This window comes from Anser anser (genome assembly GCF_964211835.1).
Source record: "Anser anser genome assembly, chromosome: 1".
Classification (NCBI taxonomy): Eukaryota; Metazoa; Chordata; class Aves; order Anseriformes; family Anatidae; genus Anser; species Anser anser.
The window spans coordinates 29648514-29671407 of record NC_139720.1 but is presented as its reverse complement, the minus strand read 5'-3'; the positions used below and the strand labels follow the sequence as shown (position 1 = coordinate 29671407).

The window sequence follows — 22894 nt, the reverse complement described above, 5'->3', positions numbered from 1 at the left end:
GGATTTTTAGAACGAGATAGGTGTTTCGAAAGCAACTGAAAGATCAGTAATTTCTCATAATTTCTTCCTCCTGCTGCTTATGGAAAATTTGTTCTTTTAAACTTACCAGGCATGATAATATTGGAAAAACCTAGCTTCCTTGTTATGGATACTCCATGGGTAAACATGGATGTATACTCTCTCCTAATCTGTTCTATGTCTCCATGAAGCAGCTGAAGAGAAACTGCCAGACCTGAAATTGAAGAGAGAAACAAGGGAAAATAAGACATTCAAACAGACTATGATCATTATTCCTTCTTCAAAACTTTGTATGTTTGCAAGTATATATGCATTCCTGATGGGTCAGACAACTGAGAGGAAGTTTAGTAATATCAAGCTATTATATTATTACTCTGTGTTATATTATTACTATATTATCGTATTATTACAAGCTATTATATCATGTTATTATATTTAGTAATATCAATAGTATTAACATATTTGGGAATGGTATCAACACACAGAAATCCAGAAGGGTGAGAAAACAACTACCCATGAAAAAGAATTAGCAAATTATTACTGATGTGTAACTGAACTACAATGACACATCAGATCAAAATTGTCTCAACAGAGATGGACAGAGACCTTAACTGGGTAAAAAAAGTTAGAGAAATGTCAATTAGGAGAAATGTCAATTGGTAATACTTGCTACCATTTAATTTTTTCATTTACTTCAATACAACACTGCCTTCATTGGTATGTAAAAAAAGGTGCAACCATGGTGCTCCCTACCCATCAGAAAAACAGGGACATCTCATTACGAAGCATCATTTCACCTTATACAAAGTAATACAATTATTCATCCAAAATTTGAAGAAAAAAACTCCAATAAACAAATCTACCATAATCAATATTTGTTACATAGGCAAAGTAATGCCATAATGACTGAAATTACATTTTTTTCAATGTTCATCAGATTTAATCAATCGTGTTCTTTTCTATGTTTGCTAATAGACATGCAAAATGCAAGGGTGATATATAATCATTTCCCAACATTCATTGCTTTAGAATTTAGGAAGCATAACTTCAGCTATTATATCTGCAGTATACAAAAGAAATTGCAAACACAATACTTCATCACTGCTGAAATTAGCAAAAACAACAGGCCTGCCTTTTGGTTATTTCAAATATAATCATCAAGACAAGTGTCAGGGTGATACAGTTTGCAGAGATTAATCTGCCCTGACCTTCAGCATTACTACAGCATATTATGTGTCAACAGATCAAGGGGAAGATAAGAAGAAACTCTTCATATACACTGAACAACTGGAGATAAAGAGACAACTGATTAACTTCAGATTAAGCTTAAGTAAATAACAAACTGAACAACAAGGTCATTGGTCCTTTGGGCTTTGGAAGAAATTTCCCCTATGAGCATGTAACTGTTTAATTGAATGAATTTACTTGAAGTCTGATGGTTCTTAAATCACAACCCGAAAGATCTGTCCTAAGTACTACTAGTCCAGCCTACTTCCTGGAAGAGATCAGAGGTTTCATTAGCATAACATCTTTTATGTTCTTCCTCTTATCTACTCTTACATTTTATTATTTTGGCAACTCCAGAGAATGTGGTGCTCTAACCAGACTTCCATTCTCTTAACATGAAAAAGAGCTCACCTACGCATCTCCAAATCAGCGCATAAACAAATATTACAAGGAAAAATGTTCAGTGAAGTCTATTCTAGTTTAAGGACTAAATTTAATAACGGACATTATTTATCTTGGTAATGGTAATGTGTTCTGTGATTAACCACTTAAAAACTTCTAGGGAGATGTGACAATTGCTATCAGTGTAGACCAGAAAACAAACCCTTGGTGGCCTGCTTATGTCTGTGGTGGTTTTAACTTGCTGGGCAGCTGAGCTCCGTCACAACCACCCTCTCACTCCCCCTCCTCAACGGAAAAGGGGATGAAAATAGAGTGAAAAGGGCTCAAGGTTGAGATAAGAACAGGGAGATCACTCACCAATTATCGTCATAGGCAAAACAGACTCAGCAAAGGGAGATTAATGAAATTTATCGCCTATTACTAACAAACTAGAGCAGTGTTCCATTTCAGTCTGAGGGATTACATATAGCCAATTCTACATACAGTAGCTACATGTTATAACTATCTACTAGATACAAAGCACAAAGTATTCATATCGATGTGTGTTGCACTGGAAAACTGAACAAAGCTAAGCAAGAGCTAAAATAAAGTAGATATAATTTATTGGTTTGTTATTAGATAAATGCTGTTACAAGTCAAAACAAATCTGCAGGCAGGCCAAGACAAGTCCAGCCAGCCAAAGCCAGAGGCGTCCTGAGGACTGTGCTGTCAGCCAAACACAAAACCTGTGGCCAGTTATATGTGATATCGATTCCATATTTATGGTCTACAAAAATACCACTTGACAAAGAAACTAGACACTCATTGTGACTGAGGAAGCATTTATCTGAAATACAAATCATGAGGAAGAGGTATTTTGCAAAGACAGAATAATACACATTTTACAAGGGACACTGTACAAGTTTGTATCCTTATCATAAATCAAGTTACCAGACTATCAATTTGAGTTAACTATGATCATTTAAATTATGCAGACACACCACAGAGCCATTCAGATTTTTATAACACTGCCTGCACATTCAATTGAAGTGAAGAGGAACTCGCTCAGACACGCCGCAAAACAAAGTGAAATGAGGAGGCACCGACTAGTTTAAAGAAACCACCTTCCTCACCAAAATGTAAGCAGAATTTTGTGTATCTCTGTAATGGCTAGAGAGCCACTGACCTCAATTTGCAAGAGATTATAGCTATCTCTAGGGAGAAGGAGGGAAGGGGGGAGATAAGATTACTGCTCTGAGAAAGGAAGGTTTCATCACCAGACAGTAATGAGACAGAGTCAAGGTGGAGCAGGCTTCCAATTTGGTCTGTAGCCAATCTGGGGGAGATGGAGAAGATACTCAAAGAAAAGGAATGCAATGAAAGTAATGAAGATACTCTTTTTGTATAAGAAAATGGAAAGATAATTGATTAACTTTTCTCTTATGAAAACATGAATGCTTTTTCTGTCTTATAACAAAACTAATATCCTTTAGTTTCAATTAATTCCACTCTGATGATGTACATCAATACCATTTTTTCTCATTTAAGTTCCTTCATTAGACTATAAAATTATCAGCCAACTCTAACGAGTTCAGCTTCAAAAAATAAAAAAAAATAAAAAAAATTGAGCATTCCTGCTGGAACAGCTGTACATGGACAAAGCGAAATAGAAAACTGTAAAATGCCACCACATGTGGCATCTGATGGTGGCTGATATGATCACTGAAGCATTTCTGAGACCTAGAATCTCTCCCAAACTTCGAAACTATACATTTTCCATTTCTAGAACATTTGGAGCTAAAATATGAAAATAAAAATGATGATCCAGTCTCTAAATGACTGGCATACTTTCCTTAATTAGGTACACAGTCTAGCTTTGTCCCCATCGAAAAAAATCCGATTACTTACCTCATGTTTAAAGTACCTCCTTCATAATTAAAACCTATTGTGTTAATTATCGTTCTTCATTTACTCCAGTTTTGAAAATATTGCTACAAAACTACATGTGCTGCTGCAAACAGATCTGCTTTTACTTCTTTTGTAAATGGTAGAGATTTCTCACAGCTAACTTGTACTATAGTTCACCATGGATGATTTTTACCATTCAGATGACAGAGAATACAGAAAATTGACAAGCTGCTGAATAAGCATCCTGTATTTCTGTTAGATACGTGATTTTAGCTTAAGGCAGCTTTTATACTGCATTATTGATTTCTGCAATTAGTTATAACAAAAGGCAACTGTTCATTATACTTACACATCACTTATTTGCATTTGAGCTTCTGGAGGAGGGGAAAGCATTTACATTCAGCTTCTATCTACTGGCAACAGAGCATCCTAGATCATATTAAGAAGAAAATGCCTAGCAGCTGCTCAGGAAGCTGACAGAAAACAACAAACAAACAAACAAACAAACTCCCCCTTCCTCCCCAAAACCAAACCAAAACAGAGAGAATATTATTCAGAAATGATTGTATTTTAAGAAAGGTAATAAAATAAGGCATCTGTCCAAATAAAGCTGCCTAAGGGTGTTAACAATATTCTGAAAACATACAGGTGTTCACATTTCTCATAGTATTTAAAATGCCCAAAATGCAACTGTAAAGATAAAACCAGTAGATTTTCATATTATAATTGGTGAACAAAATCTTTTATTAGTTCATTGTGATATGGGAAAAATAATTGTATATATCTTGTGAAATTTGGTCACAGCAAAATCTGTGTAGTAAATCCCACAAATTACAGTCTGGGAACAGACAGAAAAAGAGAGGTAAATTCAATCCCTGCAGGCCTTGTTAAAGGTTGGATTGTGATTATTCTGAACGAGCAAACTCCAAACTCTTACTCTTTCCCTCAACTTTACATTCTTTTTTTTGGCTCAGTAGATAAGAACGCAAGAAAAACAGCCTTTGCAAGATTTTTACAACTTTCTTGAGGGTCACAAATTAAATGAACTCTTGTACCTAAGACTTTTGTCAGAAAGGCCATCAAGAGAGGAGGTTTTTTGCTCCCTCACACTTTTTTTTTTTTTTAAATTCACATGGAAAATAAATGCATAAATGGAAATAGCATTATATTATCACAGGAAAACTGTCTTGGAATTTCTTTACAGGGAAGATTGCAGTACCTCAAGTATTTCTTGCCAGAATCACCATAAGATGAAGGCTACAGGACCAGAAGGCTAAGTGACTGTTCTAGTCTAATCTCCTTATACAGGCAACTGCGTAATGACTATTGTAGTCTAATCTCCTTATACAGGCAACAAAGATCTCAGCAACAATTTCTCCAGTTCTTACCTGGGTAAGCCCATTAATGCCCTTTTTCTATTAACAATGCATATAGCATGCCAATTCCCATTGCTACATTATATTGTTATATTGCAAAAGCAAATCATCTTCAAAAAAATTAAAATTACACTTTAACACAGCTTTGTTAGAATACTAGGCTGTGCACAAAACAGACAATTTGACCATTTTCAGTGTATTATATTGCTTTCATTGCAAATAATATACAAAAGGTTCTAGGAAAACACCTGTTTTTTCCTTCATGAAGTGCAGCTCTGTCACGCAAACAACTTTCATGCAACTGCATGAGAAATTTAGGTACATGGCATGTTTCAAATTAAGAAACAGTCAACATTTGACTGAGACCTCTAGAAAGTGTTAAAAACTTTTAAAACCATACAAGCCCAGGTAATGTTAGCAATGAATTTGTAACTATAACCCTTAGAGGAGATATGATCTTGCATGAACATTCATTAAATTTATCACCTGAAGCTGTCTTTAGACGTATTATTCTTTCAGTATATAAAGTTAAGAAAGTCAATAATGCTATATAATAGTAATAAGCAGAGTAATTTTTTGGAAACAGCTTAGAAAAAACTCAGTAATAAGACACAACCCAGTGCAAAGACGGAAATACAAGCCAGCTACACCCATTATGTAGACTTATCTAGGAATTTCAGGGTGCCAGATCAATCACATGCATAATTGCAGTACTGAGATGAACAGCAAGTCATTAGTTTTTTGTGTGTGTCACTGCATTGCAGAATAGCACATTTTTCATTCTTCTCTAGAAACAAGTCTTTTTGCAACATCTGAGAATACGGTTTGAATTTAACTTTATTAAAATGTTCATTTCCAGCACAGTATATAAGTCATGCTGTATGAAGGACACTTATGGATGACTACACCAAAAATCTATCTTGAACCTGACTTTTGAAGTCCTTTTGGTAAAACAAGAACCTTCAAAGACAACAACACAAGCTTCGACTCCCATGTAAATATAGAAAATTATTTCCGAGTGATTTGTGAGTCCACCATTTTTATGGATTAATATCCCCAAACTACCATAGTTAATACTACATGCTACATTAGGTTACAAACGTTAAATATTTGTTTACTCCTGAATTTTGAAAAAGGTTTTAACAGTAGATAGCTAAACAGTATCATCCATCCTGAAAAACATAACTAGAAAAGTAAGGTTCTACAAATCCTCGTCTAAAAACCTGCTCTAAACATGGCTTGTCATTCAGGGACAAACGATCCTGAGCAACAACTTATGTGCAAATTCTGTGTATTATTTAATCTTTCAGGTTTAGCATTTGTTGAGAGCAAAAAAGAATGCTTTAATTCATTGTGTACTTACAGTGAAGCACATACGACTGCTGTTCTTATTTTAAATGTATTTCAAATAGCAGCCTTCAGTGACAACTAATTCTTAAACACATCAAAATAGAATACGCATAATCTCCTTGTCACAAAATTTAACAAAAGATTAAAACTGGCAGATTAATAAATTGTCATAGAACTAAACTAATTAAACAAATGCACTTGCTGTTTAAATGTTAGTGATGTGTAGCTACAGAAAACATTTCAGAGCACTGCTGACACATCCATGCACTCTGCAGAGAACAGACAAATGCCAGAAAGCTGCTGTTCTCAGCTGTGCACAGATGCAGGGCACAGCTTGACGTGATGAATCATAAGCTCAGGAGTTGCCTAGAAGTTATGTACTTTGTTCTGTTCCTTCTTCTCTGTCAGGTTCATGTTACCAGTCCTGCCCTCATTCCTCCTCGTTTTCCACTAGCCATTACTATACTCGTCTCTCCACTATGAGCCTACACCTTCTTGTTGTGGTCAGCAGCTGCTCCCAGCAGGGAATGAACACGCTGTTTCCCATCTGACATTAGACACATCGACTCACAGGAAAAAGGTTTCTTTACAACAGCTCCAAGGGGGCTAAGGTTGGACCCTTACTGCTGGGCTACTGTCATGTAAACAGAGCTGCACTACTTCTTGTATGCAGACAATACTGTGTGTATGTTACTACAGCTCTGTTCACAGAAATATTAATTCTATAAATTATTATGCTGAGCTACCAATTCCCTGCTACACTTCATCTCTTGTAGCTTTTCATCATACAAAGTGTGAAAAAATGATGTTCCTGATGGAGCCTCTGCAGTTTCACCACTGGAAGGTATATACTAACTCTAAAAGGTTTCCCCTCTGAATCAAGTAATTTATAAGCCAAAGCTTACCTTTGATGAAATAGGAGATGAAACAGCCAAAGTATATTGTTTTCCACCTACTTCTTTTTTTTAAATCTCTCGGTATTTGATGGTAACCATGGAGAAAAGAGATTATTAGACTGTCAAGTTGCTGAATGCAGAGAGAGAGAGAGGTGAAGGAAGACATAATGCCCCAGGGCACATACTTCTGTTTCTACCTAAATGCCTGCACTGCCATACTTGTCTCAGAGCTTGCATCTTGTAGTATGGGCTCATGCCCTGGGCTGGTTTGCCTCATGGCTTGCCTTCTCTAACCAAGTCTTCAATGACCACTGAGCTACCCTGAGTTTCAGTACCAACTGACCTTATACTTGGGAACAATAGTTCCCCAAAATGATGAATGTTTGCTTTACGAAACTTACTTTGGTCTGGTTGAATTAAAATAGTAGCAATGTAGTGAGATTTGCCTTTGAATGAGTAACCTTCCTGCTCTTCAAAACAGTTAGTTCCCACGAAACCAGACGCTGTTTTTCCTTTGAGCTGGGGTCAGACCACAGGACCTCCTGAGGCCCCTCCCAACCTAACTTACTGTATGATTTGATGAGTAACTTTCCCCTCTGATGACAGTTTATCCTTCCTCAGAATGGGATTCTTGGCAAACATCTGGTAACAATACGGGCTTCAAGCCCTCCACACTTCAGTCTGGGCATTAGGCAGTTGACAACTTACTAAGCACCTTTCTTTTATAACGCAGCATCACTTCAGGTATGCCTGCAGGTTTTTGCACAGCTATCATGGGAACATGTTTGCATTTATTAATGACAGTAAAACATTAATTTGAAGAATCTACCTGTGCATCTTTCTGTTTTAAAGAAAACAGAAAACATTTAAATTTGTGGCTGACAGGCTTCGGAACATCTTTTACAAATCAACCCACAACCCGGATTTGCCTGAAGAACAGTCTCCCAACTCAGATCTTGTTTCTGCTATATCTAAAATAACTTATTGTTTCTGCCTACTATGGGATACAGTATAGTAATTTTTGATTTTATTCTTTTTATGATCCAAACTGTATGTAAGAGGGCATAGAAAATTTATGTAGACTTTCCAAGAACTGTATTTTGACTCCTATGCAACAGATGAAAAATTAATACTGCTACCACGTTAAAAATCAAAAATTGGAAAGAATCATGCTCAAGCCAGAAGTGGTAAGAGAAATCCCACCATTTTCAATGCGTATCCTCTACAGTTTAAGGCCCTCCCATCAATTAAAGCTAATGTGTAATTACCGGTGTTTTCAGTGGAGTCACAGAGCAGTTTTGGCTGCGCTACCACCATACTGCATTCAGTAAACATGCAATTAGGTTACATCACCCTTGTCTAATTCATCACAGCATTCCAAAATAATGGCACAGGAAAAGACCTTCCCACTACATTTGTTATTTTTGCGGAATCCACGCAAGAGTCCAAGGCTACAAAGCAGCTAGATATGCTCGTAATTTCTTACACCAGTAACTTAATCGCTGCAGGATTTGAAAGGATTTTCACCTCCCTTGCTGTAGCAAGTGAAAAGCATGTGTGTCCTTGTCTTATCTCTCCAAAACTACTGCATCAGGCACATGTGGCTTTTCAAGACTTGTTATAAGGGAATCTAAACTGGCATTTACACAGGAGCTTACACTTGGAAATGTCAGGAACCTAAAGTAAAAACTGGAGCCAAAATGAATGTCTTGGATCCCCTTAAAGGAAAACAACGCAATCCAGTCTTTCTTTTCAAAGGAGGGGGAAGAAAGAAGAACTTGCAAGTACATTTAAATAATTTTTAACATGCTTTCTATAAGATAATTCATTAGGGAGAATATTCACATATAACACAAGACTTGAGGTTTAAATCTCTCGTCTATAGGATTTGCTAAGATGACATGAGTACAGATCTCATTTATGAAAATCATGCACTATTCAGCAGGTTTTAGAGCCATTTTCACTCTCCCCATGGTATAATGAATATTTTCTGTTTGTATACAAAGCTGAAGAGTTGCTGCAGGGAAGTCTGAGAAGCCAAGTGATTAGCATTCTCACCTGGGACATGTGAGACAGACTGAAAATCCTTTTCCAAATCAGAGTCTAAACCAAGACATTTTCTTTCTTTTTTTGAAGAATGTTTCAACCAGTGGAGTAAAAAATCTTTACGGTAAGCCCGGTGAATATTTATATATTTCCTGAAATAGCACAAGCACAACAGCCATAGCAATAAGCTCCAGCATTTTTTAAGTCTCGTGCTCAGGCAGCTGAATCCAGACCACCCGTATCCCGAGGGAGCAAGTGTCCTGGTTGCGCCCAGCCACCTCCCGTTCTGAACTCCAAGCAGTGGCAGAAATCAAAGACACCTTTAGGTATCCACAGGAAGATCTTGCACTTGAGGAGGTTCTTTTGAGATGCTGCTGGCATTTAAGGAGGGATTACAGCAAGGACTATCACTGTTCAGCAGTGTAACTTGCTCACAGTTGTAAGTAGGTGATTTTTGCAGACAAAACTCTCCACCTTCAAATCTCAAAAGATTACTCTAGTCAGTAGACATTCTTTCCATCGTGGTGTGCAGTATTTAATAAATTGTATTTCAACTTTCAAAAGTATAAAGAATTGAGGAAAAAAAAAAGTGGCACCATAGTCATGAATACAAAGTTATGCATGACAGAAGAATCAGAAGAAAGAAATCCATGACTCTGTATATATGTGTACAATCAGAGATTCACTCACTGACTTTATTATTTCTGTATAGAACCATATAGAGCGACAAACAGATCTGGCCCTGTTCTTTTGCCCCTTGTCCTAAAATGCACTTCAAACCATTTTAAAAATCAACAGGCAGGTTCATTCACGCACAGCAATTCTGTGGGCAAATGAAGCAGCTATTATGTGATCAATAACAGTTTACAAGGCACTTTGTGCATTAGTGTCTGCTTTATTAAAGAGAAAAGCAGTCCACATCCAATACTATTTATTTACTGAAGTCCCAAGAAAGGTCCAGAGTATAGCTGCAGTCACACAGTCAAAGAACAACATCTGCAACAGTGACCCACGCTGCAAACCCTTCAGAAAAAAAATACATTTGACAGAAGCCCAAGCTCTGATGTGAGGGCAAGAACATTGTCTAGGCTTCACTGTCTAAAATACGCTATTACTTATGACTATGCCATCATAAGCAATATTTTTTTTTCTGTGAAATTACATATTCCTTTTTGAAACTTTTATATCTGAATTAAAACCTAAGGTTAAACCTGCTTTATTTTTCCAGTTTACTCCGGTTTTTGCATTTTAAAATTCAGACAGCTACAATAAGAACACAACAAACACACAGAAGTTCTGTTTGCTTATGTATTGCAGCCTCAGCACAGCAGCTGTATAAATTGGAATTGCCTGAATCTGAATGAATTGCCTAATGAAGGTAACAGCAAAATGCCAGCCTACGACAGCATGAAAAGAAGGGGATAAAGGACAATTTGATACGGTGCTTTGAGATAAGCCATGAACCATTTTCTGTATCTGCAGTATATATTTCACTGGTGTTTAGCCCTACAGATACAGAAATGTGTTATTTTCCTTGCAAGATTGGTGTAATTGGGTGTGATCTTTATGTACGAATATTCATTTTCCACAGATTTTTTTTTTTTTGCAATAAAAAACAAAGTAGCTAGCCTATGAATTCTATGAATTCTAATGAAACATATTATAGGAAAAATAGTTTTTAGTCAGCTCCACTCTAGAGATTACTGAAACTTGGTTTGTTTAATAATTAAGAAATCATCTAGATCAAATAGTACTTATTCTACACATAATACACCCCAAAGATAAGAAATAACAATGCTATTAATGCAGCAAAGGCTGTAGTACTTGGCCTTTACATTCATGGTTGTATCTCTTATATGAGGCAATCAGCTGTTTTCCAGTAAGCTGATACCTGACACCAGCAAGAAAATACCAGAGGTGACTGGAAATTTGATCGACTACCTGCTACAGGGTTTGTTTTGCATGAATTTGCAGCAGAAAACACATTCCAGTTCCCACTCTGGCAAACGATGCCAGCTTATCCACGGGACTGAGTCCTACCGGTCCTGCATCCACTGTGAAGAGGAAAAGGAACGAACATTTGTCCCCTCATCCTTCCTGGGCTGTGGTAAGACATCACTGTCATTTGCCTTTTTTCGATCCTCTTTTTTTTAGATGCAAGTTGAGAACAAGATAGAAGAGGATTCTGCACAAATAAGAATCGTCATGTGTTAAAGTAGAAAAAGCACATTTTGGGGGATGGGGACTTGAATGTTAAATACAAAACCTATAGTGTGACAATTTTGTGCTTTACATGCAAGACACAAAATGTTTTGAGGTCAGTTTCAGTTTTCCCCAGAAAATTGGAAGATGGTTTTTTGCTGAAGAATAATTTGAATTCACTGATAAAACTATTTCAGCAGTGGGTGATACCCATTTGTGGAAACTAAAACTGTGTGTGAAAATCTGCTGAGCTGGAAGAAACTGTACAGGACAGAATGTTAGAGGGAACAAGGCCAGCACAGAGACAATAGTCTGATGAATTTTTGCTGTTGTGTGTTGATTATGCTTCATTTCTTAAGTGTTTTTAACGTGATTTGATAAGCAAGTGGGATATAAACCAAAAATTCAAGTTTTCCTATGTTTGGTTCGTACCTACAATGTTCCTGAGAGAGAAAAAAGACCTGTGTTTCTGTAATGCAAGATTTTCCCCTTCTTCCCATTTTTTGACAGCTACAAAATGGCAAAGGAGGCTAGTGGGTCATCAGAGCCAGCCGTTCAATACTACAACAGACAAAGACAGCAGAGAAAAAATACAAACCAGTGTAACAACAATATTTTCCATGAGGTGTCAGCAGAAGTATCTGAACATATTGCTGAAGCCTTGTGAGTGCTTTTTCAGGCTGCTAAGAGTCGCAGTGGAACAAATTTCATGTATGCAATGCAAATAACCTTTCATGGTTTATCTTTTAGTTCCTCAGTACTCAAAGTGACATTACTGCTCACATCCTCTTTCCTTCTCCAGCCTTTACATGCGCTACTCCCTCTGTCTCCTTCCCCTGACAGCCCTTTTTCGAAGTGTAAGTGGTATTGCATTTCCCAGCTTTAGTTTCCAGCACCTGTAACCTGGAAAAAGTTCATGTCCCACATGTCTTTCATGCTGATAGGCACATAATTAAGAGCATTCAAATTTACTGAACGTCTCCTAGGACAAGCGGGTATTTAGTGGTGAACTCTTATTTCACGAGAATGGAATAAGATAAGGGATTATATCACAGAGTAAGCAGGTATTGCTGTACAAAAGGGCAAAAATGCTTTTAAAAAGAATATTTTTAATCTCAACACACACTAGATTTTTCCCTTGCCAGTGTATTTCAGATCCTGCCATTAAGACAGTAAAACCACCACTCCCCTACCACGTTTAAGGGTCAGAAGGTACACGATCAGTAGCAAATGATATACCAGTCTGATTTTAAACATGGAAAGAAAAAGGGCACCTCTCCAACACTGAGGTTATTTCTCTGATAAATTTCAAGTTTTCATTCAGGCCGGGGGACTCGAATGTTTTAATCTAAAAATCCCCGTTTTTCTAGTCTCAAACTGTTTTTATTTCAAGAAAAAATGAGATAAACAGACAGCATGAAAACATAGCCTGAACTTGAGTTTGGTAATTTTATAAACTACTGAAAGGAGTTAAAAATTGAAAGCACGAGCCATTCTTGCTTATGTCTAACCATCAGCTTGGCCTATAATTCTACGGCAATCTTAAATGGACAAACTACATAGCTAAAATTTTACAGAGAAATGGCAAAGACGGGTCTAGTCTGCTCCCCGGAGCATTTTTTATGTTATTCGTTTTATTCATTCTTTACATTTTTCTGATTTATGATCATTCAAATACTTAAGAGAAACTAATAATATTTAATTATATACTTTTAATGAAATAGAAATGTTAGCAAAAAAGAAAAAAAAGAAAATAGCATAACCCCATAGCTCTTGTGAATGTGTTGTATTTTTAGGAACACTTGGATGAGTGTAAAACGTCACTTTGGATAATATAAAATTTTGATTTTATATTTGTAACATAAAATGAGGATTTACTGCTCACCATTCGTTGACATTAGTGTGTCAACCAGTTCTGGTAAAAGACTGAATTTGGGTGCTGTCTCTAATGAAAATGGCTTACATTCACAGACCTACATGTACTTGCATATTCTCCAAGACAAAGAGACTTGTACATAGCAGTATCCACAAGTTACTACAGCTGTCTGGTGGTTAACACTACCGTGCCACCAGCCTTATGGCTTGAATCGCCCCACTGCACACAAGAATCACTTAGAAGCACGCAGCATGCCACAGGAGACTACTTTAGCTGCCTATTCAGAAATTACCGTTTTTTTTTTTTTTATTATTTTTCAGGTGAGGACATAAATGGACAAGTTAAATGTCTCATAGCAATATTTACACAGAAAACTTTGTTTATAAACACCCAGGCACCTTTTGCAAACTGTGAGATTTACATTAATGCCAAAAGCCATATACCTATTTAGAAAGTGAAATGCATTTATTCTTTATCATACATATTGAATCTTCTATCTGATATTCAGGGCAAGTATTTGAACAAGTCCTGAATTATGTATTTTCAAAATGTTCCATAGCTTTGCAAATTTGACACAAAAGGTATGCCATCACGTAAACAATGTGATTTTTCTGGGATTCCATGTATGCTTCATTTTAGGCCAAATAAGTGTAACTGAAATAGTCATTTTTAAAGTAGCCCAGTGTACACCATAGGAAACAAAAAAAGTTGCATGAGAAACAGAAGAGACCATAAAAACGACCCTGAAAACATCAAACACTGTAGCATAACTTCAAAATAACTTGAAACAAAAGGAAACACTATGTAGTGGAATTTATATACATCTGGTAATAATTTTCCCAGATCATTCTTTTATACCAGCATATATATTCATACATTACAGCTATTATTTATACTAAAAATGTGATCCATATATAATTACTACCTTTTAAATAATTCAGATCACATTTTTCTCTAGACTGATTGTGAAAAAAGACTAAATTCAACATTATCATTTTTAACAACAAATAAAGTTATCAATTTCTATGTCAACAAACACTGAGCCTACTCTTTCAGCAGAACCTAAGTTGAAATGTAAACTGTCGATCATATTCACATTAAGGAAGTTGAAATTAAAAGTGCTTATTTCTGAATTTATTACTGAAGACTTGCTATATAAGCTCCAGCATAGAAAGCGATGTTGAATAATTACTTAATATTAAATGCATGTACTATCAGAATGACAAAGTCAAATGAATACGGTTATCATATTTAAGAACACTAAACTTAGTAATGTGCTCTTGTATTTTCACTATATTAATTGCATATTAATTGTCCAATAAGACACACTATATTCTAAACTTTAAATATATGTATGTATTAGACTTTGTATTATAACATTATAAGATTAGAATGGTTATATACATATATACAACCTCAGCCCTGATAAATACCATGAGCTTTTCTATGTGCTTCTCAGTCATCCACTAAAGACTGTTGAACATACGTTTTCAAAATAAACTCCAACATCTCGTTTGGGTTAAGACACCACCTCACAATAACAAAGGTCAGTCATCTCCCATTCCCTAAGTCTCCCAACTGCATTTATTTTGATGACACTTAGTGACACACAGTTGACTACGGAGGACTATTGGTAAGTTCTTAAACATCAACTTTGCATCTTGCTCAGTTAGCCAGTAGGAATGCAGAGAGCACTGGAAGGTCTGTAGGTCCCAGTTAATTTTTTATGAAGTATAATATATCATTTCAACAATGTTTGTTTTCCTGATAAAAATGTAGATCAGAAGTAGAAATCATCCAGCAATGCAGATCAATAATTTGATCAGCCTTACACATGAACAGAGCCTAAGAATGAAAAAAAAAAAAGTTGAAATTTACTCACCTGCATTAGAGCCTGTCAAGTTGTAACGTGCATTCAGCTTTTTAATGATGTTTTCATGGATCTGATACCAGTCACTCTCTGTGTTGCACCTATAAAAATTATAGTTTTCTTAAGTCTGAAATGGGAATACAAGTTTTTCTGACCAGCTTCCCCACGTATCTGTGCACAAATCCTCTTCTGTTCACAGAATTACCTCAACAGAAGCAAATAAAGCCCCATGAAACTGCATGTCTCAATGGAAAGGGTGAGAGCACTCTTACCATTTGAGAAAGGCCTCATGGAAATATCTGCTTCATGTGGCAAAGTGTGGGAGAAAGATAGGAGCAGTTAAGCTCAGGAACTCAACCATGACCAAGTTCATTATCTATATAGATCCATCCTTCAGCTCTAAAACACACAGAAATCTGTCTTGTGACACTCAGGGAGAGACACGGAACTCAGAGTTGTTCTGTACCTGTGCTGTACACTTCGAAGTTATTTAAAATGGAACATGATCTTCAGGAGGTAGTCAGTGAAAGGCCAAATTACATTTCAGTATGTATTTAGTAGCTGCTTTTCCACAAGGAAAAATCGGCCACTATTCATGGTTTAGACTGGAATTAGTATTTGCATAAAATCTGCAATCGACAGGTTCCTCTCTTTTTTTTTTTTAAAGAACAATCAGGTGAAATTTAGAAAGTAGAATATAATAAGTGAACTTATAAATTTAACAATTTGTTATCCAACAGCAAACACTTATTTGAATTTAACATCCTGGGAGTCTAAATAAGAGCCAGCACACATTTTCACTGCCACACTGGATAGCTTTTCTGCAGCACCAACTTCAGCAGCTCTAATTCAGCACAGTGGGGGAACAGAGGAGAAGAGAAAGGCTGCCTGAAAGCCCACCATGACTTCCGGACTTGAGTGCTAACCCTGGGAGAGGCAGAACTTCCTCATGTGCATGATAAATGTGTCCCAAGTCTGTGTACTTAGAATAGACCACTCCACAAAACGGTTCTTACTATAATGTCCAAGATCAGCAGGAAATTACATGCACTGTGTTGCTACAAATAGAAAATTTAAGTTTCTTCCAAATAGTATCTGTCAAAATCCACTATTTAACGAACAATTCATTTCAAAATCTATTTTTGATTTTTTATTCTCCAGCATTAACTGCCTTTCACACTTTTGCTATTCGCTTCCTATAATAGCTTTCCCTTGTCTGCTTTTTTCTCTAGTTATAAAGTACTTTCACTAGCTGCCTAAGCAGCACAAGGTGTTTAAACAAGTCTTAAAAGCACTTCATGTTGCCATAAAAAGACAGCTCCAGAAGCACTTACAAGGATGTGATAAATGCTGAAACATACACAAAGATCTAAAAGGACGCAACCTTCATTTTTCATTCTATAAGCACGTAGAACTAGCCACACTTTCTAAACCATGACAAAGAAAAAAAAAGAAATTAACTACTACTCTCTTTTGGAACAGAAAAGAGCTACAGCTATTTATTCACATTTGCACTTAAAACCACTGTTTTTGACGTAAACCTACCTTGATATACTTCTAAGAAAAAAACAAAAACAAAAACAACAACAAAAAAAACATTCCTTACATGTATACTTTTAAGACGAGGTCATCCTTTGAATCTCCTGCCAGCAAATCTGCAATACTGAGGACCGCGCAGCCAAAGGGCCGTCTGTATTGTACGTTGCAGGCATTTTTCTTTTCTCCAGCTCCCATTCGTCCTGCCAAACAAAATACACATTCGATGCATAATCCCTGGAACCGTGTCCCTTAAAACCACAGAAGGGAGGCAGAGAGCAATCCAGCTCGGTATGGTGACAGGTCACAGCAAAGTGCCAAGTGTACTCTCTGCGAATCTGGTCCATCTTTCTCTATAGTACGTTAGGATAACACATGGTCCAGGAAGCCCATTAAAGATGTGGTGATCTTGTAAGGGCTCAGACCAGAGGCACTGCTCATCCTCGTATGACCTCCAGTCTCCAAACAACTCTTTCTGATGCCCAGTGACAGTACTACTCGAGACACCACCAAATTAAATTTAAAGCTCAGACATGACAGAGTGTTCAACATTTGCTGTCCAATAACAATTATTTTACTGTGGTTGCTGTTATTTGTGATTTATATGAGAGGTCTTGTGATTGAGCCACTGCAATTTAGAAATCAAATGCTGACTCCAAACAGGCAACTAGCTAGCAAAGGGATAACTGACCAGCTGCAGAAATCAAGAAGAATAAAACTCTGGCAGGAAAGATGACGAAGAGCAGGAGAACAAATTGCGATACGGAAAAAAGGCAGCCAAGGAAAAGAGAATTGAAACAAAATATTTTTCTATTTGATTTAAATACAATTCATCAATCTTCTCGCTATGTTTCTAGTATATGAAACTGCCCTCTTTCAAAGCATTTTATTCAATTGTGTCCTGACAGCTGTGTATCTTTCCCACCAAGTCTTAACTTCTGACAAGAAAAGCCTCCAGCTGCAGATGCGGCAGGGCAATGCCTCCTCTGAACACTCCTATACATCAAAGCAATTAGAAGAGTAATTGTTCATTTATACACCATGAAGCATATATGTCTTATTTTAACTTATTTGTTTCATTTACAAACTTGGCTGAGAATATATTTGAAAATTGTACAGAAGGAAAAAAATCTACCCTTTATTATTCTTTTAGGCATTTACTCTTATCAAACGTACTTGTGTTACATCAGTTTACCACACTTTTCCCCAGTCCTTACCAATAAAAATACAGTATTTTGATATTCTGATGAAACACTAGAACAGCATGAAAATGCAAAGAAAAGCTATTCATCAAAGTTGTAAAATAATGCTTACTTTGTAACAAGTTGTTTCTGAACTCAGCACATGTTAGAGAGACTATATTTAAAAGCAAAATACCTTGTAAAAATAGGGAGATGTATTTAGTACTTCATTGACGTAGCTATGGAGACCACTTACAAAACAAAACAAAACAAAACAACAACAAAAAAAATCACATCTAAGAAGTCAGAAGCAGACCCAAAGACTCTTGCTTCAAATTGGTACAACCCAGAGGATAACTTCTTAAAATACATATGTAACACATGCTTTTCATCTCTTCAGCTTTGTTTTGGAGGACGCGATATCTGCCTATATCATTACAAGACTTCCTCCACTGGCTTCCCTCTCCCCCTTTTTAAAGGGATCAGAGAGAAAACAAAATTTATCTGAACAATTTCAGATATACTTCAGATACTATACTCTAAGTAGGTACATTACATTTCTAGGCAAGTTCTCCAGTGAACAAAAGATGTTTGAAATTGCTCTCTTTGGGACAAGAGTGGACTCCCCAGCAACAACTCCATCATCTTAAGACTGTTCATATGACACCTTCATTTTGTTTTGCAGTAGTAACAAAACATCTTGCACCTAAACTCAGCAGTACACTTGAAATATAACACAGGCAAATCCCATCAGAAGAGAGGCATTTTCTTTACCAAATTTATTCAAAGGCCTAGCTAATGTAACAGAACCCAAAGCTGACCTCAAGCAGTTTTATTCACTGCTGTATATCTACCAAATGTCAGATTACTACTCACAGACAATTATACCTACCTATTCGGATAATGTGCACAGTGATATAGATGTCCTTCCTGAGTTCACTGCTACCCAAATCCTGCAAGAGAGCAGAACCTCATTATTTCTGACTCTGATTAAAATGTGACATTTTAAAAGATCTTTACACATTGCTTTTGCTGCCAGCAAAAGTGATAAATGAACAGTGAGTTCATTTATACGGAATTAACAAATTATCCATTTAACACTCTAAATTGGTGGTCATGCACTTAAAATGACTGTCCTACAATATCATGGGCTAGAATATGCTGTAAAGCAGCATAATTGGACAGTGGGAGGACAGAAAAGACTCGCTGTGTGCCTTGAACAGCAATGATGTCTTTGTGCAGTTCCTTATGTCCTGAAAGTACAAAGAGCACTGCACAAACCATCTTTTGGCTGTAAAATGCAAAAGCATAAAAACTGATTAGTTCTTGTTGCACGGAGAAAGACTGCTATATATGGAAGCATACATATATATATACAACATATGGAAGTTTAGATATGAGTGACCACATATTGCCAGAAAACATTCAGCTTGGGATTTCAGTAATACCCTTTAACCAGGCTTTAGAATTTATATTCATAACAATGTAAAAGCGTAGGGAGCACCACTGAGTCAACCACAGAATAATTTAATCCAACTACTATTTTCAATACACTGCACAAAAAAAGATTGAGAATAGGAATAACTCACCACAAAAAGAGAACAATGTCTTTCAGGCTTTTCTGGACATTTTGGCAAACCATTCCTATTCAGTCTTAAAAAGAATCTTTCACTGTAAGAAAACAAATATGACAAATATTTTGAACAACATTACAGCAAACTAGATCTCACATTGATCTTACATCTAGAAGATGTAATCTTCCACAAGATATATAAGAATGAAATTATTTCCTTTTAAAAGCCTCAGATGTAACAAGAAATAAAGGAAGAGACTAGATAAGGGCCGTGATTTACTTAATGATCTAACAAAATTACTGAAAACTCGATACAAACTAGAAGACTGATCGTAGTTTGGAAGAATGACATTGTATATCCTAGTGCATAGAAAAGCTTAAGCAATAAAATCCTTTTAACCTAGAACTGAAATTAGATGTTTATTATGGTGGTATTGATTCTTGCTAAATAAATGTCAACATTGCCACATTTGTATTCAACCAAAATTCTTTTCAAAAATAAGATGATGATCCCAGGTGACATTTTTCCTACCTAGCTCTATGAAAAGTTCATTCTAGACGGCACTGATCTTAGCAGTCTTGTAAGTTCCAGCAAGGCAAACTTCATTTTCAGAATTCTGTTTTGCAATCTGCTGAGGGGTGCTAAGTGGTGTAGCTGATACAAAAACTAATACTGATAGTAGCGAGATACAGAGAATTCTTATTTTAGAGTAGAAGAGGGCAAAAGAACTCACTGAAAGAGAAATTACTCTGAAAAATTCCTATTTGATAATAGGTTCATTATGGACGATCTCTTGGCAATTCACGCATGGGAATATCAAAAATATTTCTGCAGTGAGAGACAGGGAAAGTAGAAGCAAGGATATCAGAAATGGTAAGCTGTGCAGAAGTGTTACATATGTTACTTTCACCCCTTTTGCCCCCATCCCTAGCTGGCCAGACAGCTGAGTCTGGATGCCCTGTAATGTTCAAAGTAAAAAAAAAAAAAAAATGCAGATTGAGTTTATTGCAACTGGGCTTTTTCACCTCTTCTGCATATTCCAGAGGCCAAACATGGTATACCACTGCTCTATACCATCCACAGCTTTTCAAAGTGCAGCTGGAAAATCACTAGGAATATGTTGGATTAGATCCAACTCAATAGAGACTAATGAAATCTTTATTGCACCAGCTTTTGCTGTGTACAAAATCCGTATTAATCATTGACAGCATCAGAGCCATTCACATTGCAAAGGACCTCAAAAGGCCTCTGAGTCCAATCTCCTGCTCAAAGCTGTGTCAGCTCTAAGGTCAGATCAGTTTGCTCAGAACAGCATCCAGCTGGGTCTTGAAAACCTCCAGTGATGGAGGCTGCACAACTCTGGACAACCTGTCCCATGCCTGACTGTCCTCAAATTTTTCTTACAGTCTGACAGAGCCTCTCTTTTTTCAACTAAATCCATTGATGTTACTGACCACCTTGTAGGTCTAAGCAGGTGCCTGGAAGCTCCCCCTGAAACCACGTCTCCCCCAGGCTGAACAACCCTCAGCCTGCCCTCACAGGGCTCCTGCCCGCGACCGACCTGGGCCCTTGTGCTGAAGCGACTTCTTGTCCTGGAGCACCCACAGGCAGTGTAAGCACCACTGAGCAGAAGGGGACAATCACTTCCCTTGCACAACTGACTACATTATGTTGTTATAGCTCAGGATGTTGCTACCTTCAAGAGCACATTTCTTAACAGCTATGTCTGGAGAGTACTTTGTTTTATGCATGCCAGCTACCCAATGCTGAACCTACGATATGGGTGAGCGCTGGGTCCTGCACTTTGGTCACAACAACCCCACGCAGTGTTACAGGCTTGGGGCAGAGTGGCTCGGGGGAGAGTGGCTTGAAAGCTGTGCAGAGAAAAAGGATCTGGGGGTGCTAATTGATGCTCGCCTGAACGTGAGCCGGCAGTGTGCCCAGGTGGCCAAGAAGGCCAATGGCATCCTGGCTTGTATCAGCAATCATGTAGCCAGAAGGACCAGGGAGGTGATCATCCCTCTGTACTCAACTCTGGTGAGGCCGCACCTTGAGTGCTGTGTTCAGTTTTGGGCCTCTCAGTACAAGGACATCGAGGCCCTGGAGCCCCAGGGACGGGCTACAAAGCTGGTGAAGGGCCTGGAGCACAAGTCCTGTGAGGAGCGGCTGAGGGCACTGGGGTTGTTTAGTCCGGAGAAGAGGAGGCTCAGGGGAGGCCTTATTGCTCTCTACAACTGCCTGAAAGGAAGGTGTGGGGAGCTGGGGGTCGGCCTCTTCTCACATAACTAGTGACAGGACCAGAGGGAATGGCATCAAGTTGTGCCAGGGGAGGTGCAGGTTGGAAATTAGGACAAATTTCTTCTCAGAAGAGCAGTCAGGCATTGGAACGGGTTGCCCAGGGAGGTGGTGGCGTCACCATCACTGAGGGTGTTCAAGGAAAGGTTGGACGTGGTGCTTGGGGACATGGTTTAGTGGGTGACATTGGTAGTAGAGGGTAGTAGTGGGATGGTTGGACCAGCTGATCTTGGAGGTCTCTCCCAACCTTAATGATTCCATGATTCTATGATTCTACAAATGCTTAGACTTTTTATTGTGAACATTTAAAAACATTTGTGCCATCCTCAGCTACACAGCTTTTTTTAATCAGACAGCAAAAAAGACAGAACCTAAGAATAGTAGAGTTGAACTCAAATGCCTCAAAGCACATGAAATGTATTTTCTCAGAAACACTCATCTTTTATGATACAGCCACTTTCTGCAGCTTACGTCTCCATGGAAACTTTAAAACTGAGTTTTAAAGAATGTTTACATGGATATATTTTTAAAGAGAAACAAATTGGTATTTTGCTGTTGATTTTAAAATGCTATTAAAATAATTCTGTCATTTCATTTACATTTAGTCCATTTGTGATAGCAGAAAATACAGTAAAAAAGTACAATGTTTGGCTTATAGATTTCACACAAAGATATTGCTCACTGAACAAGAATTATTATTTTTATTATCAACCAGTTAAAGCTTTAGGACCCATTATTTTGGGTACTATGCAAAACTGAATAAAAAGAAAAAAGACTCTGCTCCAATAGTAACAATACAGCTTCTGTGCACTGAAACCTGCAGTGTATTTGTCGGCATCAATATAAATTAGGCCAATTCAAGGTGATTCTGAATTTCATCACCTTCAGTCTGTAGAACTATTTACAAGTAATGCCCATATATACATATTTCATTGCATTTTTTTGCCTTAAAGAAACCACTAGAAATGTTAGTTAAAAGAAAAATACTATTCAATAAGAAACTACCTTGCTGTAGATAAGCTATCTTTACAGTTTACCTAAGAACATGCAATTCATAGGTATTCATAATGCTGAATTTAACTGGCAGTGTTCTCTTTCTTTATTGAGACTTACATTCTGCAGAAATCAAAGGCACATTTTTTTGAAAGCTTCCTACTC

General features: G+C 37.2%; 1 protein-coding gene across 6 annotated transcripts in view; it reads right to left on the bottom strand.

The window, feature by feature from the left end:
• The window catches only part of DOCK4 (dedicator of cytokinesis 4), a 251424-nt gene that overhangs the window by 110416 nt on the left and 118114 nt on the right, over positions 1 to 22894 (bottom strand). For all 6 annotated transcript variants that reach the window (XM_083800778.1, XM_083800781.1, XM_083800782.1 and 3 more), the window contains exons 9-13: positions 19457 to 19538; positions 18760 to 18820; positions 16757 to 16889; positions 15163 to 15251; positions 107 to 232 (exon numbers count right to left, since the gene is read on the bottom strand). In XM_083800778.1, coding sequence (XP_083656904.1) covers positions 107 to 232; positions 15163 to 15251; positions 16757 to 16889; positions 18760 to 18820; positions 19457 to 19538 — 491 coding nt within the window. The remainder of the gene's footprint in view (positions 1 to 106; positions 233 to 15162; positions 15252 to 16756; positions 16890 to 18759; positions 18821 to 19456; positions 19539 to 22894) is intronic.